The sequence below is a fragment of the Drosophila serrata genome, unplaced genomic scaffold, assembly GCF_035046125.1.
Source record: "Drosophila serrata isolate PLE 108 unplaced genomic scaffold, ASM3504612v1 contig_359, whole genome shotgun sequence".
Classification (NCBI taxonomy): domain Eukaryota; kingdom Metazoa; phylum Arthropoda; class Insecta; order Diptera; family Drosophilidae; genus Drosophila; species Drosophila serrata.
Window position 1 is genome coordinate 582,651 of NW_028257257.1, and position 27,956 is coordinate 610,606.

The 27,956-nt window shown below is 40.1% G+C and overlaps 2 protein-coding genes across 2 annotated transcripts in view; one reads left to right on the plus strand and one right to left on the minus strand.

The window, feature by feature from the left end:
- Positions 1–27,956, minus strand: part of LOC110184763 (solute carrier family 2, facilitated glucose transporter member 4) — a 65,955-nt gene that overhangs the window by 27,279 nt on the left and 10,720 nt on the right. The window lies entirely within an intron of this gene.
- LOC110184774 (venom allergen-1-like) lies at positions 10,545–11,833 on the plus strand. Its single transcript, XM_020953409.2, has 3 exons — positions 10,545–10,724; positions 10,781–11,208; positions 11,272–11,833. The coding sequence occupies exons 1-3, from the start codon at positions 10,584–10,586 to the stop codon at positions 11,492–11,494; spliced, it is 792 nt and encodes a 263-aa protein (XP_020809068.2). The 5' UTR covers positions 10,545–10,583; the 3' UTR covers positions 11,495–11,833.

A 27,956-nucleotide genomic window follows, 5' to 3' on the forward strand; every position in this document is an offset into this window, starting at 1 on the left:
CTGCAGTCTGATGATAATTATTCGCGGCTGTTCTGTGTGTTACGATGCCAGAGACAAGGTGCTTAAGGAAATCAGAAATGAGAAGCTGAATTTGTATACCCTTGCAGGGTATTATAATTTCAGTCAGAAGTTTGCAACGCAGTGACCATATAAAGTATATATATTCTTGATCAGCATCAGCAGCCGAGTCGATCTAGCCATGTCCGTCTGCCCGCCTGTCCGTCTGTCCGTTTCTATGCAAACTAGTCTCTCAGTTTTGAAGCTATCTGAATGAAGCTCTGTAGTTAGTCTTCTGTATACTCTCACTCGTATATATGTTGGAACGGGCCGGATCGGACAACTATACCATTTAGCTACCATAAGAATGATCGGAAAATTAAAAAAAAAAAAAATTATAGCATTTTTAGTTTTCAACACAATTTGATAAAATTTAAGGTATAGCCATTTCATATTATTCTACAATTTTGTGTAAAATTCCATGAAAATCGGACTACTATATCATATAGCTCCCATGGGAACGATAGTTTGATATAACACAGAGAAAAATGCAAATCTGTGAATGTAAAACTGTAAATATAATATGCAGGTATTACTTCATTGTTTTTTAACATAAATATATTTAATTTATATTGCATTGATTGCTAGTCATTGAAGTTCTCTCTGCAAGGGTATATAAACTTCGGCGTGCTGAGTTTAGCTTCCTTTTTTGTAGGATATCCTTTCTTTAAAGGATATTTTAAGAGGAGAATAATATCCTTAATTTCTGCAGTGATAATTATTATCAGAATTTATATTATTAAGAGTATTTCGAAGTCTCTTCTCACATAGTTTTCACTGTACTCCAGGGAAAGAGACTAAGGAGCTGGCAAAAAGGACAATGAGGCGTGGGCGTCGAGAATCCACTGCAGTGGCCTCAAGCAGCTGCCAAGTGTGTGCACCCTTATCCTTTATCCTTTTCCCTCACACACACACACCACACATTCACTATCAGTGGATGCCCGGGCGCCGTCTCTTTCTCATTCCGGACTTGTGTCTGGCAGGCGTGCTCATTACGTAATTAATTATACGCCATGTTGTGCAGCCTATGGCCAAAAAGTGGCAGTGCGACTAAAACCGCAAACATAATGAGATAATCTCTGTACAAATGGCGCATATGCAGGGCTCCGTCTCTGTATATATGTGTCTCTCTCTCTTGCTTGCTCGCCGTCTCTGTCTGCAGGTCCTGTCTCTTATCCTGACCCGGAAAGAGCGCCGTACGAAGTGAACTTTTGGCTTTAATGGCACTATGTGCTGTTTTTAATTAGCAGCGAGAGGTGGGGCGTGCGAAAAAAAAGGCGGAGCAAGAACAAGGAGCAAATGCAACACTTTATATGCATTTTTCTTTTAATTCCCATTTTTATGCGACTGCGACGAGTGCGAGGCCGGAAATTTAGGTTGGCATTTCTTGCGGCGCAAGGATGCGAGTCCTGCTGGGCGCCCGAGTGTATGTGTGTGTGTGTGTGTGTGAGCATAGTAATTAGAGTGGAAAAAAACACGCAATTACCATTATGTGCGCCGAATTTCGTTTTACGATTCACAGCCAGCCAAGCCAACTGAAATAAAAGCGAAAGGCGTAAAAAGAACAACTGGCCCAACGACAATAACAACACGATTGTGGACTCAACAAAATCAACATTCTACAGTGTCTCCTCGGCTGACCTCAATTTATTTTTAAATCCAAGTCGTTTAGCTTAAAACATGCGCCAGAGATTTCCCCCTTTCCCCAGCAAGTGGCTACTTGCAGCTGCAACTGCAACTGCCACCGAAGGAATCTTTCACTTGCCATTTGCCTGGCTCTGTCCTTGAGGTTCGTTTTCGCAGGCAGGGAAGGTCCTTTGAGAGGTCTTTGGGCGTGTCCTGGCACACTTGATACGACTTTAAGGCTGGCAAGGCGATTAAATGGCTGACACAGTGTGTCTGTGGTTATAATCATAGGTACGGGTAGAATCCTGCCATTGATAGCCATCATTAGCTTTCAAGGAAACACAGGGATATAGTTGGGCATAAAATTAATCTGCTCCAGTTAGTCTTATAGCTAGATAAAAAAAATGTAGGAATTAATTACTTGAGAAGTGAGTTAAGGCCACAGCACAAAAATATTAAATAATCAAACTGCTCATCTTGATAAATTCTCTATTACTTTTTATAAGAAACAAAGTTGTTTTGCTTTATAAATTAAATTCAAACATTGTTATCTTAGAAATGGCATTTCTGATTAGCAAACAAAAGCACTTTGTGCTGCATCTTGGTGGCAAGTTGTTGCGATTCAATTTCCATGTCCATCACTCCAAGTCCTGTCTTAGCCAAGTCAAGTGGCATTCTCCTCACCCTCATCCTCCTTCCCCGCTTAGCTATTTCTTTATTTGCCAACATTTATCCATCACTTGTCTGCAGAGTCTCGCCCCGTCGTAGTTTATGGTTTGTTGATGGATTCCGGCTCTGCTCCGCCCGGCAATCGGATTGTCAAGACCCGGACTAGTAGCCACTCCGGGTTACAAATCCGGACGACTCTCGGGGGGCTCAAGGTCAAGCTGTGAGCGACATTTATGTGACTCGCGACCCCGTCCTTCTCCGGATATATGTATATACTATTTTCATCTGGCATTAACTATTCAGCACATGCTTTCATGGGTTTCTTGTGTTTTGGTTTCTGGCCATTTTTGGTTATACGCAAAGCAACTGACTGGCAGCCCCTGCCTCTTGGGTCCATAAAAGTGTCTCCATCCTCTCTCTGGGTATCCATATCCCTTTTTCGGCCACCAAAATCCACCGCAAACTATCTTCTGGTCGCATGCTGGGCAATAAAAGTGTCCCAACTGGCCGCAGACACTTGTACGGCAGTCTATGTCCTAATGCTATAAAAAAAGGGGGCCATGCCAGCCACAAGCGTGGAAATCTATGCTGGGGAAAACTAAAAAGGGTGATGCACTGAGAGGAATTAAGTTTGTCAGGATAATTTTGGGATGATTAAAAGACTTCTGAAGACTTAATGCAGGTGCTCTATAGGCAGAAACTTGTACCAGCTTTAATATGCATTAAAATAATCTTTAAAATCGACGTTAAACTGTATTTAAATGTTTACTTATGCTGTAAAAAGACTTTCACTATACTTTTCCTTGTTAAATTTTAACTATTTTCTACTTTAAGAGATGTATTATTTTCCCAGTGCTTCGGCACTTTCCACACATGTAGCAGACACAGGCTTACAGGACACAGATGCTCCTGGCCAGGCTTATGTACTTATAAGAGCAAGACTGACAATTTCGGTTTGGGCCAAGTGCTGCCCCACCACCCTTCCTCCGGTGCAACAAGACATTCGAGGAGTCCAAGGAAAGTTTGGTGGCATAGAGAGAGGGAAGGAGATCAAGGAAAGTCCTTGCCTGCTTAGCGGTTGCGGTTTCTGCGGTTGCAACTCTAATATGTCACGACGAAAAGTTCGGTGGAGTGATAAAACTGCTCCGAGGAGTGTTAAAAGAGCAAAAAGTGGCAAGTAGAGTTTTTAAAGTAACTTCCACATTGGCAGGCCAAATCAATGCAACAAATTTGCATTTTGCAATGGGGGAAAATGCAAACCTTTTTTGCCTTAAGCATATAGCACAGTAATTATGCTAATTCCGCAAAAAGTTGTGTCCGTTATGAGCACGAAATCGAAAAAGTTTCAATCAACCTGTGCGGGCGAAAAGTTGCAACCGGCTATGGAGTTGCAACTTCCACAGGCAGAGTCTCTGCAACATCCTCCACCCAGCAGCTTCGGGGGCAATAAAACGCTTGAAATGTTTTTCAATATGCCGCAGCTTAACCCAAATCCTGAGCCTGAGACACCCACTTGACCCACTCGGCGAGGTGCCGCAGGAGGGGAGCTCATCTTCAGATTGATCCGTTGATTGAGCGTAATTAATGATAATTTCTCTACCCTTCTCCGGAGACGTCAGGGCCCAAGCACCTCATTACCCACACAAATTTAGTCACCCATCGGGGGTGATGGAAGGAGGAGCGGGTTCGGGGCCACCATTATAATTGAGTGCAAAATTATGCATTGGAGCCGCACCGATATCATCGAGGGGCCATAAAATAACTAATAGCCTACCAGCAGGCTCTGAACAGTTGGTCAGCCCTTCTGGCCACGGCTCGGTAGCAGGGCCAGGACAAGGATCAGAACGAGGCACCAGGACCTTACCGGCCACATTATAAACAACACGGCCAGCCGGCGATAACATGGCCGCAACAACAGCGACAACGTTGGCCATAACAATGCCAATGCTGGCTAATAACCGACGGCAGCCATGTGCAAGTTGCTGGTTTTCAGAATCCTGGTTAATGCACACGGCACCCGGCGAGTGGTTCCAGAAACCAATTTCCCAACACTTTCGGCCACCTTAATGTGACCCAGTTGTGGGTGCTAAATGGACACGGTTCTCGAGTGGTTTCACCTGTATTTACATGGGTAAATATTAAAGGGGAAGATTGGAGTTACTTCATAAGCATTCTTTCGAAAGGTATTTATGCCAAGACGGGAAGCATTAAAAACTATTACAATTCCTTCAAGAAATTTAATAACTTCAAACTTTGTTTTTATGAACTGCAAAGTATGAGGCTTATTTGAAGACCCTCTTAATTGTCAGAAATAAGGGTATTTAAGTATTTAGTAACCGAAATCAATTTCAAGAACACAGACCAAGTTTCTGGCACAACTAAACAAACTTTCTTTGGCTTAGCTTTGGGAGAGATGACAATATTTTTTGAGAATTTACGCTGCACACTTGCCGGGGGCCACACCTAGCCAAGGGTCTATATAAACATCCTTACTCCCCAGATCCTTTGCGGTCTGGCAATCATAATGCAATTAATTTGCCTAGCGCTCCTTGGGGCACCGTTTTTGGTAAACGGCAGATATTAGGCGGCATTAAAGTCGCAGGCAAAACAAACAGACCAGATGAAGAGGCAATAAAAAGCGGAGCCGAACACAAAAGCCACAAAGGAAGTTGAGGGAAAATAAAGACCATGGGGCTCTGGACATTGTGAGAATCAGTGGAGCAGACTGCAATAAATTTACAATTACGGCGGTCACTTGAAAATTATAAGCTTTGATTCAGAATCTGGGTTTTCTCCTTCCTCCTTGTTTTAACAAAGCCTGTGATTTACAGAGCAAACGCAGTGTTTGATGTTTGATTTTAAATGCTTATCAATTGCATTTATAAAATAAAATTAAATTGACTTTTTGATTGCAAAAGATTTCATCCTCTTAAAATATTAATGAACGAATTAACCTTGAATAAAGTCTTGACACAATTTATTGAATAATTGGAAGAATAAAACTGCATTTAAATGCTCGATTTTAATTGGGAAGCAACCCACGTGGCGTATGCGCAATGTCAATGATAATAATCCGACTCATTTATTTAGCTTTCTCTATCGTATAATATAAAGAGCTTAACAATTAAACTTGGTTTAAATTTATAAAGACTTTGATTGAGACTTTCAAATTATTTGTACACTGATTCCATTTATATTTTAAGAAATCTTATTCTTTTGTTATCTATAAGCAATAATAGTCTTAAAACATTGCTAAGACAAGTACACAAGTGAAAAGTGCTTCAAAGTATGGCAAGTATATATTATAAAAGGATACCACCATGGCGTATACGCAATTTCCACGCTCCTAATCGCACAGTGTTAAGACATCTTATTTAGCCAATTAGCTCCACGAGCTGGGCGAACAAATTTGCAAAGCTCATCAGAAAGGGAGAAAGTCTTGGCAGGAAGTCTTAGCCAGGTGCTTACAAACGCTTTGCAATTATTACAGCGCTGCAAAGTACGCAACAATTTATGCACTTTCAGCTTGGTTGGGGCTAAGGAAAATCCCCACCCCCTTTCGCCTTGCCCATTTTCCGTGCTTTCCCGCTTTCCCGCTCTGCCGCATTTGTTGCTCCGCCAGTTTGGGCTGTTTGTTTTGCACTTTTGAGCTGTGCCAAAGATTTGCATTTTCAATTTGTACTTCTTTTCCCTCGGCTGCCCCCTCGAGCTTTGATTGCGAGTGGCAGATAGAGATGAAGACGGATGGAGAGAGATTACTCAGGCGAGGGAGACACGGCCCAGGATGCTTATATGCAAGGGTTCACAGCGTCCTTCGGCTGAGCCTTGACAAAGCGGCCACTTAACATTCAAATGTGGAAACAACATCAAATGCCGTGTTCAAAAATTCAACATTGTTATAGAAATCCGTAAGCTTACAGCGCATTTCCATGGCATTGCTCGTTTCTCTCTCTCTCTCTGTTCGATAGCCCTTTTTTATTTCAGTTTTCCCAGGTTTTTCTTTTTGTTATTTTCCGGCCTAATGGCATATGTAAGTGGCGTCTAAGCTGGGGCATTTTGTTTACTTGTAGCTCTCCCTTTGGGGGAAAATCAGTGGTGTGGGGTGAGGGAAAATCTCAAGTGTCTACCATTTCCCTTTGGTTTTCCCCGAACCTTTGCCAATACAAATTGACATGTTATGCCAGCAATGAATTGGGTAATTTTGAATGCGTTTTGCAGCACAAATTCGAATGCTTTGCAAGTGGAAAAGTTTCTCACATTTTTCCCCATGTAAGCAAAATTTGTATTGTGTCTGCTGTTGTGTTGTTCATACACAGCCAGAGAATTAGAGAAGGGAAACGAATTTTCTAAAAATGGAAAACATAATTGTATATTAAATTACAGCTCTATGCAGGCCACTGAAATATTTATTAAACAGAAATGGTGTAATAGAAACATAATAAATACAAAATTGAAGGGTATTATTAATACACTTTACTAAAAGGAAACTATTGGAAGGAATTGATATTGCATTTGAATTAAATAATAAGCAGAAGCAGCAGAAAAATCTGTGGCTGCTTAATATCTGTTTAAAATGGATCTAAAATAATGAATTTTATTAAGAAGGGTTTCTAGTTGTTTTAAATTTATTTTAAATATTTAAAACCCTTTATTTTTCCAGTGCTTTTTCATTCGTTCTTGTGTGGGTTGCCACTTTGCTGCACTAAATTGCATTTAATTCTGAGATTTGCCCGTTGTGGTGGTTGCCTTTGGGTTTTCCCTCTTCTCTTCTCTATTTTTTTTTCTGCTCGTGGCCTTCACCCAAATAAACCAGCGAATATGCAATGTGTGCCTGGGTGTGTGTTGGGTGTGTGTTGTGGCTATGTGTGTTTGCCTAAAATTTATGTGTGAACACAATGCTCACCGACACACACACACACATGCGGCCCTGCTAGTTGCAACAAAGCGCGAAAAAAGAAAATATAAACACACAAATTTTTGCATATTTCCGAGCGGCTTTAAAAATGCGCGAACTCGAAAGAATTAAAAAACTTGCAACGGCACACACTCGCACGTAGGTACAACATAATAAAACGTTTGCATAATTATACCCTAGGGGCCGATGGGGGATATGCTGATCCTGTGACACATTGAGCCAAAGTTCGGGTAAATATTTGGGAATATTTAAGAAATATTTATGCAGGAAACTTTCATAAAAAGCCGCACAAATTTTGTGACTATTTTAATTATTATTATTTTTAAGAAAACTTTAAATTTGCAGACATTCAAATTTAAGTAAACTTGGCCTTAGGTTATTTAACTTTATTATCACATTTGCAAGCCCAAAGACCATGCGAAATTCGTTGTTTTTCACCAGGACATTAATTTTTTATGATTTGACGCAATGCAAATGAATGGTTTGAGCCGCTTTTCCTATCCTTTGGAATTTGGCCCCGAAAAAAGAATGTATTTTACGCTGGCCTTCGATGGAAATGAAAATAGAAAAGCTCGAAAAAAATACGTTTTTGTTTTGCGATTTTTGTGTTAGATCAAAAGTGTAACAACTTAATTAACTTAAATTGGGTTGGCAGGAAAACGAGGAGCGGGACGGAACACACTGCGCCGGATTCCTTTTTATGTTTACGACTTCGAGTCCGGGGCCAAAACCAACCGCGGACTTTTCGTTGACACATTTTCCTTGGCATGCAAGACACGGACAAGTTTTCCTTGCTGGCGCTTAAAAAGTTTCCACCCCAACCCTGCAAATAGGAAAAGTCTTTGGGAGAGGATTTTCCCGGCTAAGCTGTTGAGTTGCTAGACGGCGGCGGTGGCGGCGGGGGATTGAAAAGCGAAATAGAGAGAGAGCGAGAGCGAGAGAGAGCGAGAGTACTTTGACGAGATTTGCATAAAATTAGGGATTATTGTTAGCAGGATTCGGGGAATTGCGTGGAAATATTGAACTTTATGTGCATATTGATGGCCGGCAATCCTTTGACACGGCTCTGCAAATCCCACAGCTCTCGTTCCTTCACCAAATCCAGAAATCCCTCATCTTCCCGCCTTGTCCCGCCCAATTTCATTAGCAAATATTTGTGGTCCAAGTAGCTCGCTTTGAGTTATGGCCAAAGCCCGACTGCGGCTTTGGCCTGGCCAATAAATCAACTCAAACACACGCACAAGGACTGGGACACGGACACGGACACGAACAATTGTGGCCATTCAATTTGATTATTCAATTGCAAAATTCTGACAGCAGCCGAGGAAATGCACACAGATGCATTGTCCAGATACCGGAGGATGCCATTTACCATACACCATAACACTACCATCGCTTAGGACAAAGGACCTTCCACCGATAATGACATTTTAAATGCAAAACACTTGTCCGGAACACTTGAATCATTCCCAGGATGTGATTGAATACTGAAAATGGTACAGAAATGCTTTTTGAATAGATTAAAACTGGGTTTATCCCCCAGGTTTACTACTTGAAAGTGGAAATGGGAATTTACCTTTTTTAGTAGATAGATAAATTTAATTACAATAAAGTACTTTTCACTTTTAAGCACTAAATAAAGTGCGGATACCGTGATAAAATATTTTAAAACATACTCCTGTATTAAATATGATTTAAATCCTATCCTTAGGTATGGATATATTACTACATAATTGAATGCATAATTGAGTGCTTGTCCAGATAAGTCTCCTTCTGCTCTCTCCCTTTTTGATTACTGGCGGAATAAAAAGAAATAAGAATTTCTGGAGCCGCCCAGGAAAAGAAAGTTGTCTCTCTATTAAAAATAAATTATAGACAGGGGGCCGGGGCGAAAAAGAAAAAAACACAAAAATTGTATTTGCCTTGGCCACGTCCGGGGCCATAAATTTTCGCAAAACAAACTGACTTTGTGGCTGGTGGCTGCGGTGGCTAAAATTGTTTGGTATCAGAAGGGAAGGCAACAGGTGCACGCGTGCTGCTGGCCACATCTAGGAGTTCCCCCTCCCCCCGGCTGAAGGACTTCCGGCCAGAGGCTGGCCCCTTGTCTGCTGTTTAATGCATGCCCTTTTCACATGGATTCGGGGAAAATGGGAACCAAGCTGGCCTGGGCTTGCCCCAAAAGCGATAAATCACAAAAAATGTTGTGCTCTTTTGCATTAAAATTTACAACCTACTAAACAAGACAGACGTCCAGAGTTGCCCGCTTGACATGTGCACGCGCGCCTTAAATTCGAGTTCAAGATCGAGATCGAGATCGAATTCGAGTCCCCGGAATGAATAATTGCGCATAATTCAGGCGTTCATCTTTCGGCCAAGGCCGGAAAGCGGCTTTAAGTCCGCTACTCCTGGGAGTGAGCCCAATTAAGTTCGAGCCAATTACACGCAAATCAGCCATGTTTTGGGGGAGCCTCAGTTGTCAGACAATTAGCGACTAAGGCGACTAAGGCGACTCAGCTGGCAAGCGACTTTGGTCGTAATCAATTGGGCGATATTGAGTTATTAGGCTTCATACCCCTGGATTTCCAAGGGGGGCGGGTGAGAGCGAGTTGTTGGAAAAGTCCCTGTGAGTTTGGTTACCCTCAAATAGCATTTAATGTGCCCTAATGCGAATGGCATTGACATCCGATTCACTGGGAAAAATATAACTAAACTACATTTAAATGTAAATGATATATATGATAAAAGTAAGCGAACATTATGTTGAAATTTGTAAATAGGAAAGACCCTTAAAAGTAAACAAATATTTAATTAGTAAGATTATTTATATAGAAATAATTATATATTATTTTCCCTCTTATTCTACTTTCCCATATGATTTATTTCAGTGTAAAAGCCAGCGAAAGTAAAACTCTCTGGGCTGAAGGCACTCAACTGTTAAACGCGACAACGATGATGACAGCCATTTTTGGTAACAGAATGTTTGGCTACAACTTTTCGCGGCCAATTTCGTGGCCCACTGACTGACAATGGGAAGTGGCAAAGCCTGTTCCTGTCGCTTTCTCTGGCTTTCCCTGCTGCTTGCCGTCTCTCTCCTAGATGACTCAAAGGCTTTCTCTTTCTCTTTCCCTAGAACAATGACAATGAGAAGCTGGTAGCTTAATCGAACATCTGTTTCCTATTTCGACAAGTGTAATGTGGAAAACAAATGTCAGCTGTTCATTAACCACCAATTTCGAGTATAGAATTTCTGATTCTTGGAGTTTATAAGCCCGACATTCTGCTGATTTTGCTACAGACTTAGCACCACCACTCCATCATGAATGTGGTTCTCGTTCTAATGCCGCTGCTCCTTGGGATTCTTGAGTCCAACGGGAACCATCCAGATCCAAGTGCCTATTGCCAGCCACAGTTGTGTGAAAAGGGACAGGAGCATGTGGCCTGCAACTATTATTCCAAGGCAAGTATGACTTCCAGGGAACCAGGGATCTGCTCTAACCAAATCCTGGCTTTCAGCTGAAAGAAACGATCCAGCATGCCTGCCATACGACGGAGATGCGTATCGTTTACTTCACCGTTCTCAAGGACAAGGTCCTGGAGCTGCACAATGAGCGACGCTACCGCCTGGCCAATGGCAATGCATCTGACCTGCCGGAGGCTGCCCGCATGGTGACGATGCAGTGGAGCCCCGAACTGGCCACCTTGGCGGAATTCAATGCTCACATGTGTATGCTGGAACACGATGAATGCCGCAATGTGGCCCAGTTCCCGCAAGCCGGCCAGAATGTCTTTGTGGTCAACATGAAGCGTCTGGTGCCCAAGAAGGAGATGATCAAACTCTATCCGGAGCTACTGGCCAATGCCACCGAGGCCTGGTGGTCGGAATCGCAGAACATAACCAGTGCGGAGATCAAAAAGTTTCCCTGCGACCACAAGAAGCCCAAGTGAGTATGAGTATTACTAGTATTTCCAGTCATCTATCTATATGACTCCCATTAATTTGGCAGAGCATTCCGCTACTTTGGCACCATGGCCGTTGAGAGCAACTCGCATGTGGGATGTGCCGGTGTCCGTTACGTAATGGACAACACAACCCAGTTCAAGTTGACCTGCAACTATGCCAGGGCACCAGTGTGCGGACAACCGATCTACCAAGCCATGCCGGGATGCCAGGCTGGCAAAAACGAGAAGTTCTCGGCCCTCTGTTCACCCAATGAGCTCTTCCTCTGAGCTGCTCTCCAGCTACGGTTTATCCGATCCCTTGGCCCAGGAACATCACTCATGCAACCATCCATTCATCCATCCATTCGTCCCTCAAGTGAAACCCCAAACGACCGGCTGCTGCTTTTGCAAAATTCAAACAACTCCCTTGCAATGGAATTTCTGCCAATTTCCTGTGATGAACCCAGCCCGAGGACATTGGCGGGCCTGGCAGGAAGTGTCGATGGTGGAGCAATTACCTGCATAACAGCAAATAGCTACACTGAGAAATAATCTCATTAAATCTGTGTAAATTCATTCAAGAACATTTAAATATTAAATAAAGGTATGGGATCTTAAAAAAAAAAACAATGAGTAATTCAGTTCAATTTAATCCTAAAGATGCCTAAAGTTAGACTGTAAGTTATATTTCCAAGTACATTCAGCGGTTCTTAGGGTAAAAAGATGCTAGTAAAAATGCCACTGGCAGTCATTTCTTGCTGAATATTTATCCAGGACATCCTCTTTAGTGAAAGGAATATAAAAAAAATCTCAACAAAGTGATGCAATACCCTTCATTATCGCAGAGTCGCCCCTCTTGGCCACGTTTATGGGTGTAAACAACTTGATTAGGGGGATGGACTTGGCTCGTTTAATTTAATTTTATTTCTGCATAAACTTTATGGCTTGTTTAGGATTGGTATTTAATGGCCAATCGAGTGGCATTCGGGTCATTAACCGAACCAGTGCAGTGGGGAAGTTGGAAAGTCGTGGAAAACTCCCCCTTCTGCTAAAAGGATGCTGTTGCACAGCATCGTAAAAGCTAACTACCATTGAGTGCTTGGAGATACACGTGTTTTTCCTTTTATACTGGTATCTATAGGGCTAGTTAATTAAAACTGGCCCCGATTCAATGGACAAATGATGTTCATTATCCGATTAGCACTCTTCACTGCCGCTCCATGGGGATTCCATTATTTTATGCGACTTCATTTGATTGAAATGCATGGGGAATCGACTCCGCGGCAGCTGCCACTGTTGGATTTGACTTGGATTGCATTTAACTGGCCACCAAGTGGTGGCGACTCCCCCACGGGATTTTCCCAACCAACTCTACCCTCCTTCCATTCTCGCATGTCTGACACCTGGCGAGAGAAAAACTAAAAGTCACCACTTCCGCAGCACATAAATTTGAAGCGTTGCTCGCTTTTAAGGTTTCCTGTCCTCCCTGAACCTCTAAAAATAAAAAAAGAGAAGAGACGGCGAAAAAAATGCAACAAGCTGGGTGTGGATAAAAAAAGAAAAGCTTCTCTTTTTCCCCCATTCTAGTTTCGGGCTCGTTTTCCTCTCGCATTGCATGCCAAATTGTTCATGTAGTTTGCAGTTTTTGTTTCGCCACAATTTGTTTTGCTTTGGTTCACCGTTCAGTGTTCGCTTTTCACTATTCAGCTTATACTCTTTACTTTTCAGTTTTTTTTCCCCTTATATATTTTTCTGCGTTTTCCGCCCAAGCACTTGAACTTAAAGGGAATGTTTGCAACAATTTATCAAAGTTATGGCCAAGGAGCCGTAGAATCCGGATCTAGAGCAAATGTTTGCGACCCATCATCACTGCACACATAAATATCTATTAAAGCCCTTGAAGTCCCCCGGATGCAAGTGAAGATTTACGGGTTTCCAGCAGCCCCTGATAATGGTGCATTAGCGTGTAAAGCGTTTTCGATGCACTTACACACGGAGACAGTTCCACTTTTCCCGCTTTTCCCCCGCTCCCCCACTTTTCCTCCAAAGTCATTATCATTGTCAGCACGTAAGGCTGCTGCTCGCATGTTCGATGTGTGTTCTCGGTCTGCGAGTGTCGGGGGCTTTCGCGGTTTCCTTTTTGCATTATTCCTTTGACCGCACTCTTTCCTTTTGTCTCTCTGTCTCTGGGCCAGACACACACACACTAGCACACACCTCACCTGGCCAACTCCCCCCTCCCCTTAGCCCAAAGGTAAGTGCCACTTGAAAGACTTTGCTTTTATGCCTCTGAGCTATGGGCTAAAAGGTGGGATCCCGTTTATTGGGCCAGAGTGTTGGCGTAGACGAGGCTTTTAACATTTTGGCCCACATTTTTAACGAATTGGGCTTAGAGACGACGTGTGTAGGAAATATGGGACAGGCCATTACAAAATTAATTCGTAGGCCTTAAGCATTGGGAAATAAAAATAAGCAAGGCTCGACCTTTGGGTACCGGGTTCTGAGTAAGTAAAAAATTATAGCATACTTTTCAGAGGTTCAGAGGACATAGTCCTTGAGTTTCTTGAGAATTTTAGGAAATAATATATTTAATAATTTAGAAACTTCAAAGAGTAATTTTAATCCAAATTCTTGAGTAGTTCATAAACCGATCCTAGTTCCTGGAACCTATTCAATCCCAAGTTTGTCTACTAACCTTTCCCTACCTTAGTCTTCTTCAAAAAAATTTACATTTATAGTTGGACTTTCCAGCAACTTTCACTTGGCACTTCTCGCGGCGCTTTTCAGCTTATCGGCTCATCGGGAATTGCCTTTGAGCAGAGTAAATCGCTCCCTGCACTCATCATTCAGCTGGCGGCTCTCGACTCTCGGTTATTTTTATTTTTATGACTTCAACTTCCTTTGGTAATGGGTCTCGGTTTACGTTTATTAGCATACTTCGCAGGGCGGCTTCGGCCTTGGCTCAAGGTGCGTTTAATGGCGGACATCTAGTTGCCTCGACCGGCGCTTTATGACTTCATTAGGAAGCCATTTACGAGTATGTGCTTCAGATGTTTTTCCGCACACTTTCTATATATATAAATATATATATCCTCGATCTAGCTGTCTGCCGTTGTTTTTTCCCTTATGGGGAAACCGCACTGAAGGCCAATTGATTTGTTATAGACTTTGGTAACACAGCAAGGTGGCTGGCCGGAGAGGTGAGAAGTGGCAAGTGGCAGAGAGCCCGGGAGCTAAAATCTAATGAAATTTATGCAGGCGCTGCATTGCGGCTAAACATGAATGGGAAGCCGACTCCTCTAGCTCGTGTGGTGGCAACTTTTACCTGGCGTTGCCATTTTACCATAAAGCCAGGCAGACGTGTGAGTGTGTGTACACAGGGAAAAAAATAATCTTTTACAAAAATTCAAAGTCTAAATTGAAGAGAAATTACTAAGCAATAAAAGAGATAAGTACTGACTGGAAATATTAGAAAATATTATGTGATTTAACACCTTTCCTGTATATTTTAATTCCCGAACTAATCACCTTATCAAAACTCATTTATTTTGAGTGTTCAACTGACCTAGTTCCCTGAGTCGGGAGTGGGAAAGTAGCCTTCGTTTTTATGAACACTCTGGGAGCGCCTTTGTCTCGGCTCTTAACTTGGCTAGAAAAAAAAACACACACACCATCGATGGCCAGCTGGAGCCAGATTGGCGACCCGCTTTTCCACTACCTCCCATTTCTACCTACCACAACATGCCACATGCCATTTGCCACTAACCAAATCCAAGTCCCAGTCCCAGCCGGAGCCCTATCCGAGTTCAGCATGTGGAAGTAACAGTTTAGCGCTCGAACAAGCCCCAAGTTGCATGGAGTTTGCACTTTTCACTTTCGCAGAGCAAAAGTTTTCAGTCTTGGCGGCAGCAAATATAATTTGTGCTCGGTTTCAGAAGAACACAAACAGCTTAAAGTGCTCCACGGGATGAGCAGCCCGATATACAAGGTGTCAGTCTCCGGCCATACAGACAGACAGAACCCAGAAAGAATGGAAGGAAGGAAGGAAGTGGAAGCCTTTTCAAAATGCCAAATGATAAATGCATTTTTAATGGACCACCCGAGACGTGGATGGCGGGTAAGGCAAGCATTTTCCGGCGGCAAGGCTTAGCGGTGAGCGTTTTAGAATTTCCCTGCTGCTCAGCAAGGATGATTAAGCTAATGTTTTGCTCCTTGTAAAGTCGAAACATTCGCGTTTCAATTAACCACCGCTGGCAGACGAACAAATTGCCATCCCAGAGCCAGTTCCACTCCCAGTTTTCAGTCCCAAAGTAAATGTTCGACACGTGTGCGTTAATAAATTGCCCAAAATTTAACCTTTTGCCAGGGAGCAGGGCAATTGCCATAGCTTTTATTTTGTGCAATCAGGCCGTAATGCAATGAACCCCATTGCCCCCTGCAATTGTTTTTCACTCACATTCCTAAGCGGTGCTTTCCATTTAATCAATATGCCAAACACAAAGGCAGCAGAATTTAGAAAAAACAAAAAACGAAATGTTGTATCCAAAATTGTGGCTAAACAAAAACTAAATGGTAAGCAGGGGCAGTGGGCGAAGGTCGGGCGCCTAAAAGCATGCCACACAAATTGAAAATAAATGCTAGCGAAACAAAAAACGCCTCGCTGACCATTTTAATTTACTAAGTTTTGATGATGCACAAAAAGGGAATACATGGGGCGAAAAAAGGGAAGAAAACAAAGCGTTACGTAGTTATTTGATTCATAAAATGTACACACACAAAACCATAGATTTATATATATATCTATGTAACATATATAGATGGAGCCAAAGCCAAAGAGTTGAAAGCGGTGAAAATGAAAAATAGCTTAGCATACGAGGCGAGGGGGATTTGCCCGAGATAGTTATTGATATTCCTACGGTCGGTCTACTATCCTGGCCAGCACCTGCGAGCAATCAATTCATAATCCTGGGTGAAAACAGGACCTGGCAATGGCTATCCAATGACCAGACCAGGCTAAAATTTATGAGCATCTCCATGGCGGACCAGCTCCACCACAGAGACCGAGAGCAATGTCATTAACTGGCGGGTGAAAATGAACCAAAGATACGGAACTGCTGATGAGCATCGAGGATAAATGAGCCGTTGATGGCCAGCCATAAGGATGCTGTACGGGAGAAGCTGGTGAAATTGCCATAAAATTACTAACGAGTTGATTAGGTTACTAAAACGAGAGTGCTCTGATGGAAATTGAAAAGGAAAACATTGCCAGAATGATGATTGTGGCATAGGTTTTTGGGTAATAGAAAAGAGCTTTATTAATTTTGAGGTTTAAATTGAAAAGTGGGGAAAATTTTAAAGATTTAATTTCGATTAACTTCCTGTTAAATGAAATAACAATTTATTATATCCATCTTTACTATTTATGTTACTAAAAACTCAAATACAAATCCTCAATCCCCACAACTCTTAACCGTCCTTAGTTATAAATTTGATTAACCATTAACCTTTATTCCGAAATTCCAAGCGGATAATTTCCCATGCTCGGGGGCGAGGAAAACTTTAGCCGAGAACAGGTGCAAGAATTCCGCTTTGGTTAACTTTTAATCAGTGGCTCAGAGCGGCTAAGTAAGAGGAAAATACTTTAAAAGTTTAATTGAAAGTGCAAAAAGGAATTTAATACATACATATATATGGAAATATTTTTTGTTCAACTCTTTTGCGAATGATAAAATCGCTTACTGCCTCCATTCTTATTCCACTTATTTCCACCGCCACGCTTTCCACACTCCAATGGGGCACTTTTCCTTTGTCCTTGCTTCCACTTTTCGACTCACAATTATGAATTTTTCATCTCTTTGTCTTTTCTGTTTGATTATTGCTCATTTTGCCCCGGTCAAGGGGAACAATTTATTAATAACTCTCAGCTATTTTTTCCAATAAAAAATATTGAGAATGAAATATAGTTCTAATTGCATTCAAATCAAATAGCCCCGGGCAGTGAAAGGAAACAAATTGTTGATAACAATATTCGTGATGTCATTTGCGTAACACAAAAAAGCCCCAGGGAAAAGTGGGAAAACTCTCTGGCGGTGGTAGGGAAAGCGGAACATTCACACGTTTTGCCGTTGCAGCAGCAACCTTAATAGGTGAAACAATGGAACCTAAACAAAAGGACTCTGCGGCAGGCGCAATTGGATAAGGACTAACCCACTCCCCTTTTTCGGCTTTCAGGATTTCAGGCTATTCGCTCCATTGTTGCACTTGTCTGGCGCGAAGACAAAGGCCCCACAGAACCAACTGGCTAATGTGTTGCACTTTCTTTCATGCATCCAGGATTTAGACAATGCCCCTCTATATATATCTGCAATAAGGAAATGGGTAACGGTGCTGATTGTGTTCTATATTTAGGCGGTGCCACGCCCCTTATCTGGGTCTTCGAAGCTGCAGCTGCCCATTGTTTATGCCACGCGCGTTGATTCAATAAATTCCAAAGCACGTGGACGCGACTCTGTTGGTTTTCTGGGATAAAGAACATTTTATGCCATTGCACTGAGGCAGGAGGTGAAAAAAATAGTTTCTTTACCAATATTTATGATACATATTAGAAAGGTTCTTTGAACCACTTCAAATAGTTGTTCAAAAGCTTCTTGTTAGATGGTTTTATCAACTCTTGCAATTAATTTAATGATTTCTTTTGTTCAGTTCACTATAATTTATAATCAATATAGTTTTTTATAGTCTCTTATTTGAATTTCTCGCACGCTTGATTAGCAAACCATTCGCATTTACACTCGCACAATTATTTCCCTCGATTATCCTGCAACTGCAGAGCCAGCAGCTTCCTCTGAGTCCTGGGAATGGATAGGAAAAACCAGGAGGAGGAGCAGCAGCAGGACGAAGAGGAGCTGCAGCAAGAGCAGCAGCAGCAGAAGAAACAAAACGGGGTTAACTCGTGCACTTAACGGCAACTCGAGCGCCTCGAGGACGAGGACAACATTATAAATCCTTGGCAGGCATTTTGCAAGTGGCAGTCGCAACTTGTAACCAGCCCCAGAACCCCCACCGCCCTCTTTCACTTCCTCTTTCTCCAGGACCTCGTTTTTCGCCCATCCTGAGCGCATTACGATGCAATGTAAATGTTCGGGGTTTTCCACTCTCTCTGCCTTTTTTTCGGCAATGTTGTTAGACATCTCACACACAACTCAATTTAGTCAGTTTTTAATGAGGAAACCCAGTATGCACCACACTATCTCCTCTCCGCGACCCTTGAGTACCCACTCTGGTAATAACCCACCTCACTGCACCCACTTACACCAGGGAAAAGTTTTTGCGACATAACTCTTGAGAACGAGAGTATTTTTGCAAGAATTATTAAATAGCATTAAATGTAATGCTTATTAATCCTTTTTATATTATGGTAAGATATAGCAATATTTGAACTCATTGCTCTTATAATTATTTCCCAGTGTAAGCCTCGAACCCATTTTGCATTCGGTAAGCGGTTATAACTATGACAGGAGTCGAGCTCCGATGCAGCGAGCTTCGGGCTCCTCAAAGGAATTCGCCTCGATGTCTGTCTGTCATGTCATTTATTACCGCTGTGCCTTCTTCGTCCTCGCAAGGACGCAGAGCTCCCTTCCGTCCCGCCCCGCCCCGCGTCGCACTTACCGCCCTCTTCCGGCCACGCCCGGCTGGCATCCGTTTTGCGCTCAATCGTTAGACATTTCCGTTGCGCTGTCCCTTTTTAGTGCGACGCTTGGCGAGTCCTTTTGTGTGCGTGTGTCCTGCGCCTGTCCCGGCCGCGTCCTGTAACTGTTTCTGGCTTCACTGTACCGCACAGGCGGGCACTCCCTCGACGCTTTTGTTGTTTGTGTAATCGCATAAAGATGGCTCAATAACAACATGCGATGCGGCGGCGGTCGAGGAGGGAGAGTCCTTTGGGCTGCGCCAGCAATTTGTGGGTCAAATTGAATTTGTATTGTGCCCGGGCAGCGCAAAATTGATTGAAACATTTGCGTGAATTTATGTCCTTGAAATGATTGGCCAGCCGCATCTTTGAGTCCCCGCATCGAGGTCCTTCGAAGTCGGTGTAGTCCTGTGCCAGCGTCCAGGGGGCCCTGGACTGACCCGTCGTCCATCTCCGTCCGTGGCAATCTGCCGGTCTTGTTGTAGGCCTGTGCATTATTTATGGGATTAGTGGCCTCAGACCATTCGGCCAATGGCCACGTGCAGGACCCAGGCCTGCTCTGGCCTCAAAACTGATTAGGTTCAATGAGGTCCTTCTCTCCTCGGCGTGTGTCTCTGCTGGGCAGTTTTCTTTAAGGTCTCCGCTTTTCCTCTTCCCCTACCCCCCGGTTTCATCTATTTTTCATGCACATCGCCAAGCAAAATAAAACAAATTTGCACTTTAATATGCGCCAGAGTTGACCTTGAGCTGAGTTTCAAACTGGCTAACACACACACTCACACCGGCGTGGTATGTGTCTGTCTGCTTGTCGTGTTGTTGGGGCAACAAGTTGTCTCGTGTGTGTGTGGCTGGAAATCTGGCTAACAGACTGCAAAACAGCCAACAGCCAACAGCATGAGTGTGCTAAGGCAACACCAGGCAGCAAATTTAAAGGACTTAAAGGGGGGATTAATAATGGCAGAATTTAATTGAAACTTTAAAATCCGAGATAAATAAATTAATAAATAATTTCAGAAACCCCCAGAAGCAATAAATATATAATCAATAATTAAATAAATCAAAGCTAAAGGATAATGAATACATATTTTTATCTATTCCCACCCCAAATGGTATTGTGTTAGACAGTGTAACGAGGCCAATATCATGCTTCAGCCCCCACATATATATATACACATATTTTTTAATTTAAAAAATGACATTTCAGATTTTTACCGAGCACGAGCCTTTTACAGGGGAATGGAAGGTGCTATTTTGGTGTTGCTTTTGGTGCGACTGGCAAATAGTTTAATTTCTTTAAGTGCCCAACGCGGCGTATGCGTGATGCCGTAATGGCGTAATGGCGTAATGGGTGCAACGCCGGAATCTAGGCTGCAGCAGAATTTCAATTACAAAATGTCAGACAAGCCGCAGATAACGGGAGGCAGTTGTGGGGGGCTTATCAAGATGTTTGCCACCGCCAAGGGGGGTGTGTGTGTGTGTGTGATGTGTTATCATTGGCATTGTAAAACAAGTCACTTAACACACAAACACACTCGCACACTTGCATGGCAAAGAAGTTAAATTTGTTGCTTTTGTTGTCAGTTGTAAAACAATGGCCTGGAATTGTATCCTTCGAGTATGGGTGTGTGTGTGTTGTATCTTGTATCTTTTTGTTGGCTCAAGTCAATTTTTCTGCATGTGTCGCACTTGCTCAGCCTGTGTGTGTTTGCGTGTGTGAGCTTGGGTGTGTGCCTCTTTATTTACGTGTTATCTGTGCCCATTTTGGCCCCAAGGCACGCCCTCTGTCTGTTCTGTCTGTTAGGTCTGTTGTGCTGCCACATTCTATCGGCGCTGCTGCTTTTGGCACTTGTCTGCCTATTTCGTCCTGATTGTTTGCATAAATTGGCATAATTAAACAATGCTGCGAACGAAAACTCTCAAGTTTCAAGAAAGTTTCAGCTAATCAGCAAGATAAGCTACAGAAATGAGAGCAGTCATTATCGGATTTAAGTTATAATAAGCACATCAAGAGGTCTGGTTACATTATAATTAATTTAAGATCACGAAGAAAACATAAAAAAAAAATGTTTTTAATGATTTTAGACCCTTGCAGGGTATTATACTTTCAGTCAAAAGCTAGGAAACGTGGTGAAGGAGTCATTTCCGACCCTATAAACCATATATATTCATGATCAGCATCAACAGGCGAATCTTTCTAGACATTTAAGAAAGAAATTACATTTTTGAATTTTTTTTCCCAAATTTTTGAACATGTTTTTACATCTATGACATTATGAAAAATTGAGAAAAATTGAAATACTTTAAAAATAAAATAGGTGTATGCTGATTTATTAATCTATTCAAAACTAACACAAAACAGCTTTCCGATTCAAAATTAATGCATTTTTGGCATAGTTATGAGTTTTTTAAGCTGTGGACTATAGAAAATTCGTCATATAAATAACAACCCAAAGAATGAGAATATTTAGGCCCTTATATTTTTATTCAGAAGCTAGGAAAGTGGTGAAGGAGTCATTTCCGACCCTATAAACCATATATATTCTTGATCAGAATTGACAGGCGAATCTTTCTAGGCATGTAGGAAAGAAATTAAATTTTTGAAAAATTTTTCAACATTTTTGAACATTGTTAACATAATTGCCATTTTGAAAAATTGAGAAAAATTTAAATACTTTAAAAATATAATTGGTGTATACAAATTTATTAACCCATTCAAAACTAGCACAGAACAGCTTTCCGAACCGAAATTAATACATTTTTGGCTTAGTTATGCGTTTTTTAGCTGCAGATTGTAGAAAAATCTTCATATAAATATAAGTTACTATGAACAGTAAATAACTATGTTTGCATGACCATTGAGTAACTATAAGCAGTGAGTAACTCTGAACAGTAAGTATCTATGACCAGTAAGTAACTAAGATTAGTAAGTATCTATGACCAGTAAGTATGTATGATCAGCAACTAACTTTGAACACTAGTAAACAATGACTTGCAACTTTTGTAACACAACACATTCCTGATACTTGGCCGGCAGCAGTCACTTCGTTCCGGGGATGTTAGAACGAGTTGAGAATCATATGTACAGATGTGCGAGATGTGTTTTGAACAAATTTAAGCTATTTGAATAAAACTATGGAGTTATTTTACTAAATAATTGTATAAGTATATATGTTGGAGCATAGCGTATCGGTGGACTATATATATACATATATATAGCTGACATAGGAACAATCGCACGATTTATAGAACTTTGATCTGTAATTAACTATGATCAGTAACTAGCTATGACCAGTGAGTAAGTATGACCAGTAAGTATCAATGAACAAAAAGTAACTATGAGCCGTAAGTAACTCTGAACAGTGAGTATCTATGACCATTAAGTATCTTTGACCAGTAAGTATGTATGATCAGCAACTAACTTTGAACACTAGTAAACAATGACTTGCAACTTTTGTAACACAACACATTCCTGATACTTGGCCGGCAGCAGTCACTTCGTTCCGGGGATGTTAGAACGAGTTGAGAATCATATGTACAGATGTGCGAGATGAGTTTTGGAACAAAGTTAAACTAATTGAATAAAACTATGGATTTATTTTTCTATATAATTTTACTAGTATATAATTTGGAGCATATGGAATCGGTGGACTATATATTAACATATATATAGCTGACATAGAAACAATCGGATGATTTATAGAACTATGATCTGTAATTAACTATGATCAGTAACTAGCTATGACCAGTGAGTAACTATGACCAGTAAGTATCAATGAACAAAAAGTAACTATGAGCCGTAAGTAACTCTGAACAGTGAGTATCTATGACCATTAAGTATCTTTGAGCCATTAAGTATCTATGAGCCGTAAGTAACTCTGAACAGTAAGTATCTATGACCATTAAGTATCTTTGACCAGTAAGTATGTATGATCAGCAACTAACTTTGAACACTAGTAAACAATGACTTGCAACTTTTGTAACAACACATTCCTGATACTTGGCCGGCAGCAGTCACTTCGTTCCGGGGATGTTAGAACGAGTTGAGAATCATATGAACAGATGTGGGAGATGTGTTTTGAACAAATTTAAGCTATTTGAATAAAACTATGGAGTTATTTTACTAAATAATTGTATAAGTATATATGTTGGAGCATAGCGTATCGGTGGACTATATATATACATATATATATAGATGACATAGGAACAATCGCACGATTTATAGAACTATGATCTGTAATTAACTATGATCAGTAACTAGCTATGACCAGTGAGTAAGTATGACCAGTAAGTATCAATGAACAAAAAGTAACTATGAGCCGTAAGTAACTCTGAACAGTGAGTATCTATGACCATTAAGTATCTTTGACCAGTAAGTATGTATGGTCAGCAACTAACTTTGAACACTAGTAAACAATGACTTGCAACTTTTGTAACACAACACATTCCTGATACTTGGCCGGCAGCAGTCACTTCGTTCCGGGGATGTTAGAACGAGTTGAGAATCATATGTACAGATGTGCGAGATGAGTTTTGGAACAAAGTTAAACTAATTGAATAAAACTATGGATTTATTTTTCTATATAATTTTACTAGTATATAATTTGGAGCATATGGAATCGGTGGACTATATAAAAACATATATATAGCTGACATTGAAACAATCAGATGATTTATAGAACTATGATCTGTAATTAACTATGATCAGTAACTAGCTATGACCAGTGAGTAACTATGACCAGTAAGTATCAATGAACAAAAAGTAACTATGAGCCGTAAGTAACTCTGAACAGTGAGTATCTATGACCATTAAGTATCTTTGACCAGTAAGTATGTATGATCAGCAACTAACTTTGAACACTAGTCAACAATGACTTGCAACTTTTGTAACACAACACATTCCTGATACTTGGCCGGCATCTGTCACTTCTTTCCGGGGATGTTAGAACGAGTTGAGAATCATATGTACAGATGTGCGAGATGTGTTTTGAACAAATTTAAGCTATTTGAATAAAACTATGGAGTTATTCTTCTAAATACTTTTATTAGTATATATGTTGGAACAAGCGTATCGGACGACTATATCAATATAGCTGCCATAGGAATAATCGGAAAATTTTTAGAAAAAAATTTTTAACTTTTTCGTTTTCAATAAATTTAATCAAATTTGAGATATAACCATTTTACTTTACTCTATAATTTGTATAAAATTTTATGAAAATCGGACTACTATATCATATAGCTCCCATAGAAACAATCGAGAGATTTATACAATTAAATTTATAACTTTTTTAGTTTTCAGCTGATTTTCATCAAATTTGAGGTATAACTATTTTATATTAGTCTTAAATTTTGTGTCAAATTTCATGAGAATCGGACGACTATATCATATAGGTGCCATAGAAACGATCGGTAGATGTAGAGGAACAATGCAAATCTGTGAATATAAAGCTCCAAATATAATATGTATAGGTGAATGAAATGAAAGCAGCTATTACTTCATTGTTTTTGAACAAATTTAAGCTATTTGAATAAAACTATGGAGTTATTTTACTAAATAATTGTATAAGTATATATGTTGGAGCATAGCGTATCGGTGGACTATATATATACATATATATATAGATGACATAGGAACAATCGCACGATTTATAGAACTATGATCTGTAATTAACTATGATCAGTAACTAGCTATGACCAGTGAGTAAGTATGATCAGTAAGTATCAATGAACAAAAAGTAACTATGAGCCGTAAGTAACTCTGAACAGTGAGTATCTATGACCATTAAGTATCTTTGACCAGTAAGTATGTATGGTCAGCAACTAACTTTGAACACTAGTAAACAATGACTTGCAACTTTTGTAACACAACACATTCCTGATACTTGGCCGGCAGCAGTCACTTCGTTCCGGGGATGTTAGAACGAGTTGAGAATCATATGTACAGATGTGCGAGATGAGTTTTGGAACAAAGTTAAACTAATTGAATAAAACTATGGATTTATTTTTCTATATAATTTTACTAGTATATAATTTGGAGCATATGGAATCGGTGGACTATATAAAAACATATATATAGCTGACATAGAAACAATCAGATGATTTATAAAACTATGATCTGTAATTAACTATGATCAGTAACTAGCTATGACCAGTGAGTAACTATGACCAGTAAGTATCAATGAACAAAAAGTAACTATGAGCCGTAAGTAACTCTGAACAGTGAGTATCTATGACCATTAAGTATCTTTGACCAGTAAGTATGTATGATCAGCAACTAACTTTGAACACTAGTAAACAATGACTTGCAACTTTTGTAACACAACACATTCCTGATACTTGGCCGGCAGCAGTCACTTCGTTCCGGGGATGTTAGAACGAGTTGAGAATCATATGTACAGATGTGCGAGATGTGTTTTGAACAAATTTAAGCTATTTGAATAAAACTATGGAGTTATTTTACTAAGTAGTTGTATAAGTATATATGTTGGAGCATAGCGTATCGGTGGACTATATATATACATATATATAGCTGACATAGGAACAATCGCACGATTTATAGAACTATGATCTGTAATTAACTATGATCAGTAACTAGCTATGACCAGTGAGTAAGTATGATCAGTAAGTATCAATGAACAAAAAGTAACTATGAGCCGTAAGTAACTCTGAACAGTGAGTATCTATGACCATTAAGTATCTTTGACCAGTAAGTATGTATGATCAGCAACTAACTTTGAACACTAGTAAACAATGACTTGCAACTTTTGTAACACAACACATTCCTGATACTTGGCCGGCAGCAGTCACTTCGTTCCGGGGATGTTAGAACGAGTTGAGAATCATATGTACAGATGTGCGAGATGTGTTTTGAACAAATTTAAGCTATTTGAATAAAACTATGGAGTTATTTTACTAAATAATTGTATAAGTATATATGTTGGAGCATAGCGTATCGGTGGACTATATATATACATATATATAGCTGACATAGGAACAATCGCACGATTTATAGAACTATGATCTGTAATTAACTATGATCAGTAACTAGCTATGACCAGTGAGTAAGTATGATCAGTAAGTATCAATGAACAAAAAGTAACTATGAGCCGTAAGTAACTCTGAACAGTGAGTATCTATGACCATTAAGTATCTTTGACCAGTAAGTATGTATGATCAGCAACTAACTTTGAACACTAGTAAACAATGACTTGCAACTTTTGTAACACAACACATTCCTGATACTTGGCCGGCAGCAGTCACTTCGTTCCGGGGATGTTAGAACGAGTTGAGAATCATATGTACAGATGTGCGAGATGTGTTTTGGAACAAAGTTAAACTAATTGAATAAAACTATGGATTTATTTTTCTATATAATTTTACTAGTATATAATTTGGAGCATATGGAATCGGTGGACTATATATAAACATATATATAGCTGACATAGAAACAATCGGATGATTTATAGAACTATGATCTGTAATTAACTATGATCAGTAACTAGCTATGACCAGTGAGTAAACTGTAATTAACTATGATCAGTAACTAGCTATGACCAGTGAGTAACTATGATCAGTAAGTATCAATGAACAAAAAGTAACTATGAGCCGTAAGTAACTCTGAACAGTGAGTATCTATGACCATTAAGTATCTTTGACCAGTAAGTATGTATGATCAGCAACTAACTTTGAACACTAGTAAACAATGACTTGCAACTTTTGTAACACAACACATTCCTGATACTTGGCCGGCAGCAGTCACTTCGTTCCGGAGATACTAGAACGAGTTGAGAATCATATGTACAGATGTGCGAGATGTGTTTTGAACAAATTTAAGATATTTGAATAAAACTATGGAGTTATTTTACTAAATAATTGTATAAGTATATATGTTGGAGCATAGCGTATCGGTGGACTATATATATACATATATATAGCTGACATAGGAACAATCGCACGATTTATAGAACTATGATCTGTAATTAACTATGATCAGTAACTAGCTATGACCAGTGAGTAACTATGATCAGTAAGTATCAATGAACAAAAAGTAACTATGAGCCGTAAGTAACTCTGAACAGTGAGTATCTATGACCATTAAGTATATTTGACCAGTAAGTATGTATGATCAGCAACTAACTTTGAACACTAGTAAACAATGACTTGCAACTTTTGTAACACAACACATTCCTGATACTTGGCCGGCAGCAGTCACTTCGTTCCGGGGATGTTAGAACGAGTTGAGAATCATATGTACAGATGTGCGAGATGTGTTTTGAACAAATTTAAGCTAATTGAATAAAACTATGGATTTATTTTTCTATATAATTTTACTAGTATAAAATTTCGAGCATGGGGAATCGGTGGACTATATATAAACATATATATAGCTGACATAGAAACAATCGGATGATTTATAGAACTATGATCTGTAATTAACTATGATCAGTAACTAGCTATGACCAGTGAGTAACTATGATCAGTAAGTATCAATGAACAAAAAGTAACTATGAGCCGTAAGTAACTCTGAACAGTGAGTATCTATGACCATTAAGTATATTTGACCAGTAAGTATGTATGATCAGCAACTAACTTTGAACACTAGTAAACAATGACTTGAAACTTTTGTAACACAACACATTCCTGATACTTGGCCGGCAGCAGTCACTTCGTTCCGGGGATGTTAGAACGAGTTGAGAATCATATGTACAGATGTGCGAGATGTGTTTTGAACAAATTTAAGATATTTGAATAAAACTATGGAGTTATTTTACTAAATAATTGTATAAGTATATATGTTGGAGCATAGCGTATCGGTGGACTATATATATACATATATATAGCTGACATAGGAACAATCGGACGATTTATAGAACTATGATCTGTAATTAACTATGATCAGTAACTAGCTATGACCAGTGAGTAACTATGATCAGTAAGTATCAATGAACAAAAAGTAACTATGAGCCGTAAGTAACTCTGAACAGTGAGTATCTATGACCATTAAGTATCTTTGACCAGTAAGTATGTATGATCAGCAACTAACTTTGAACACTAGTAAACAAT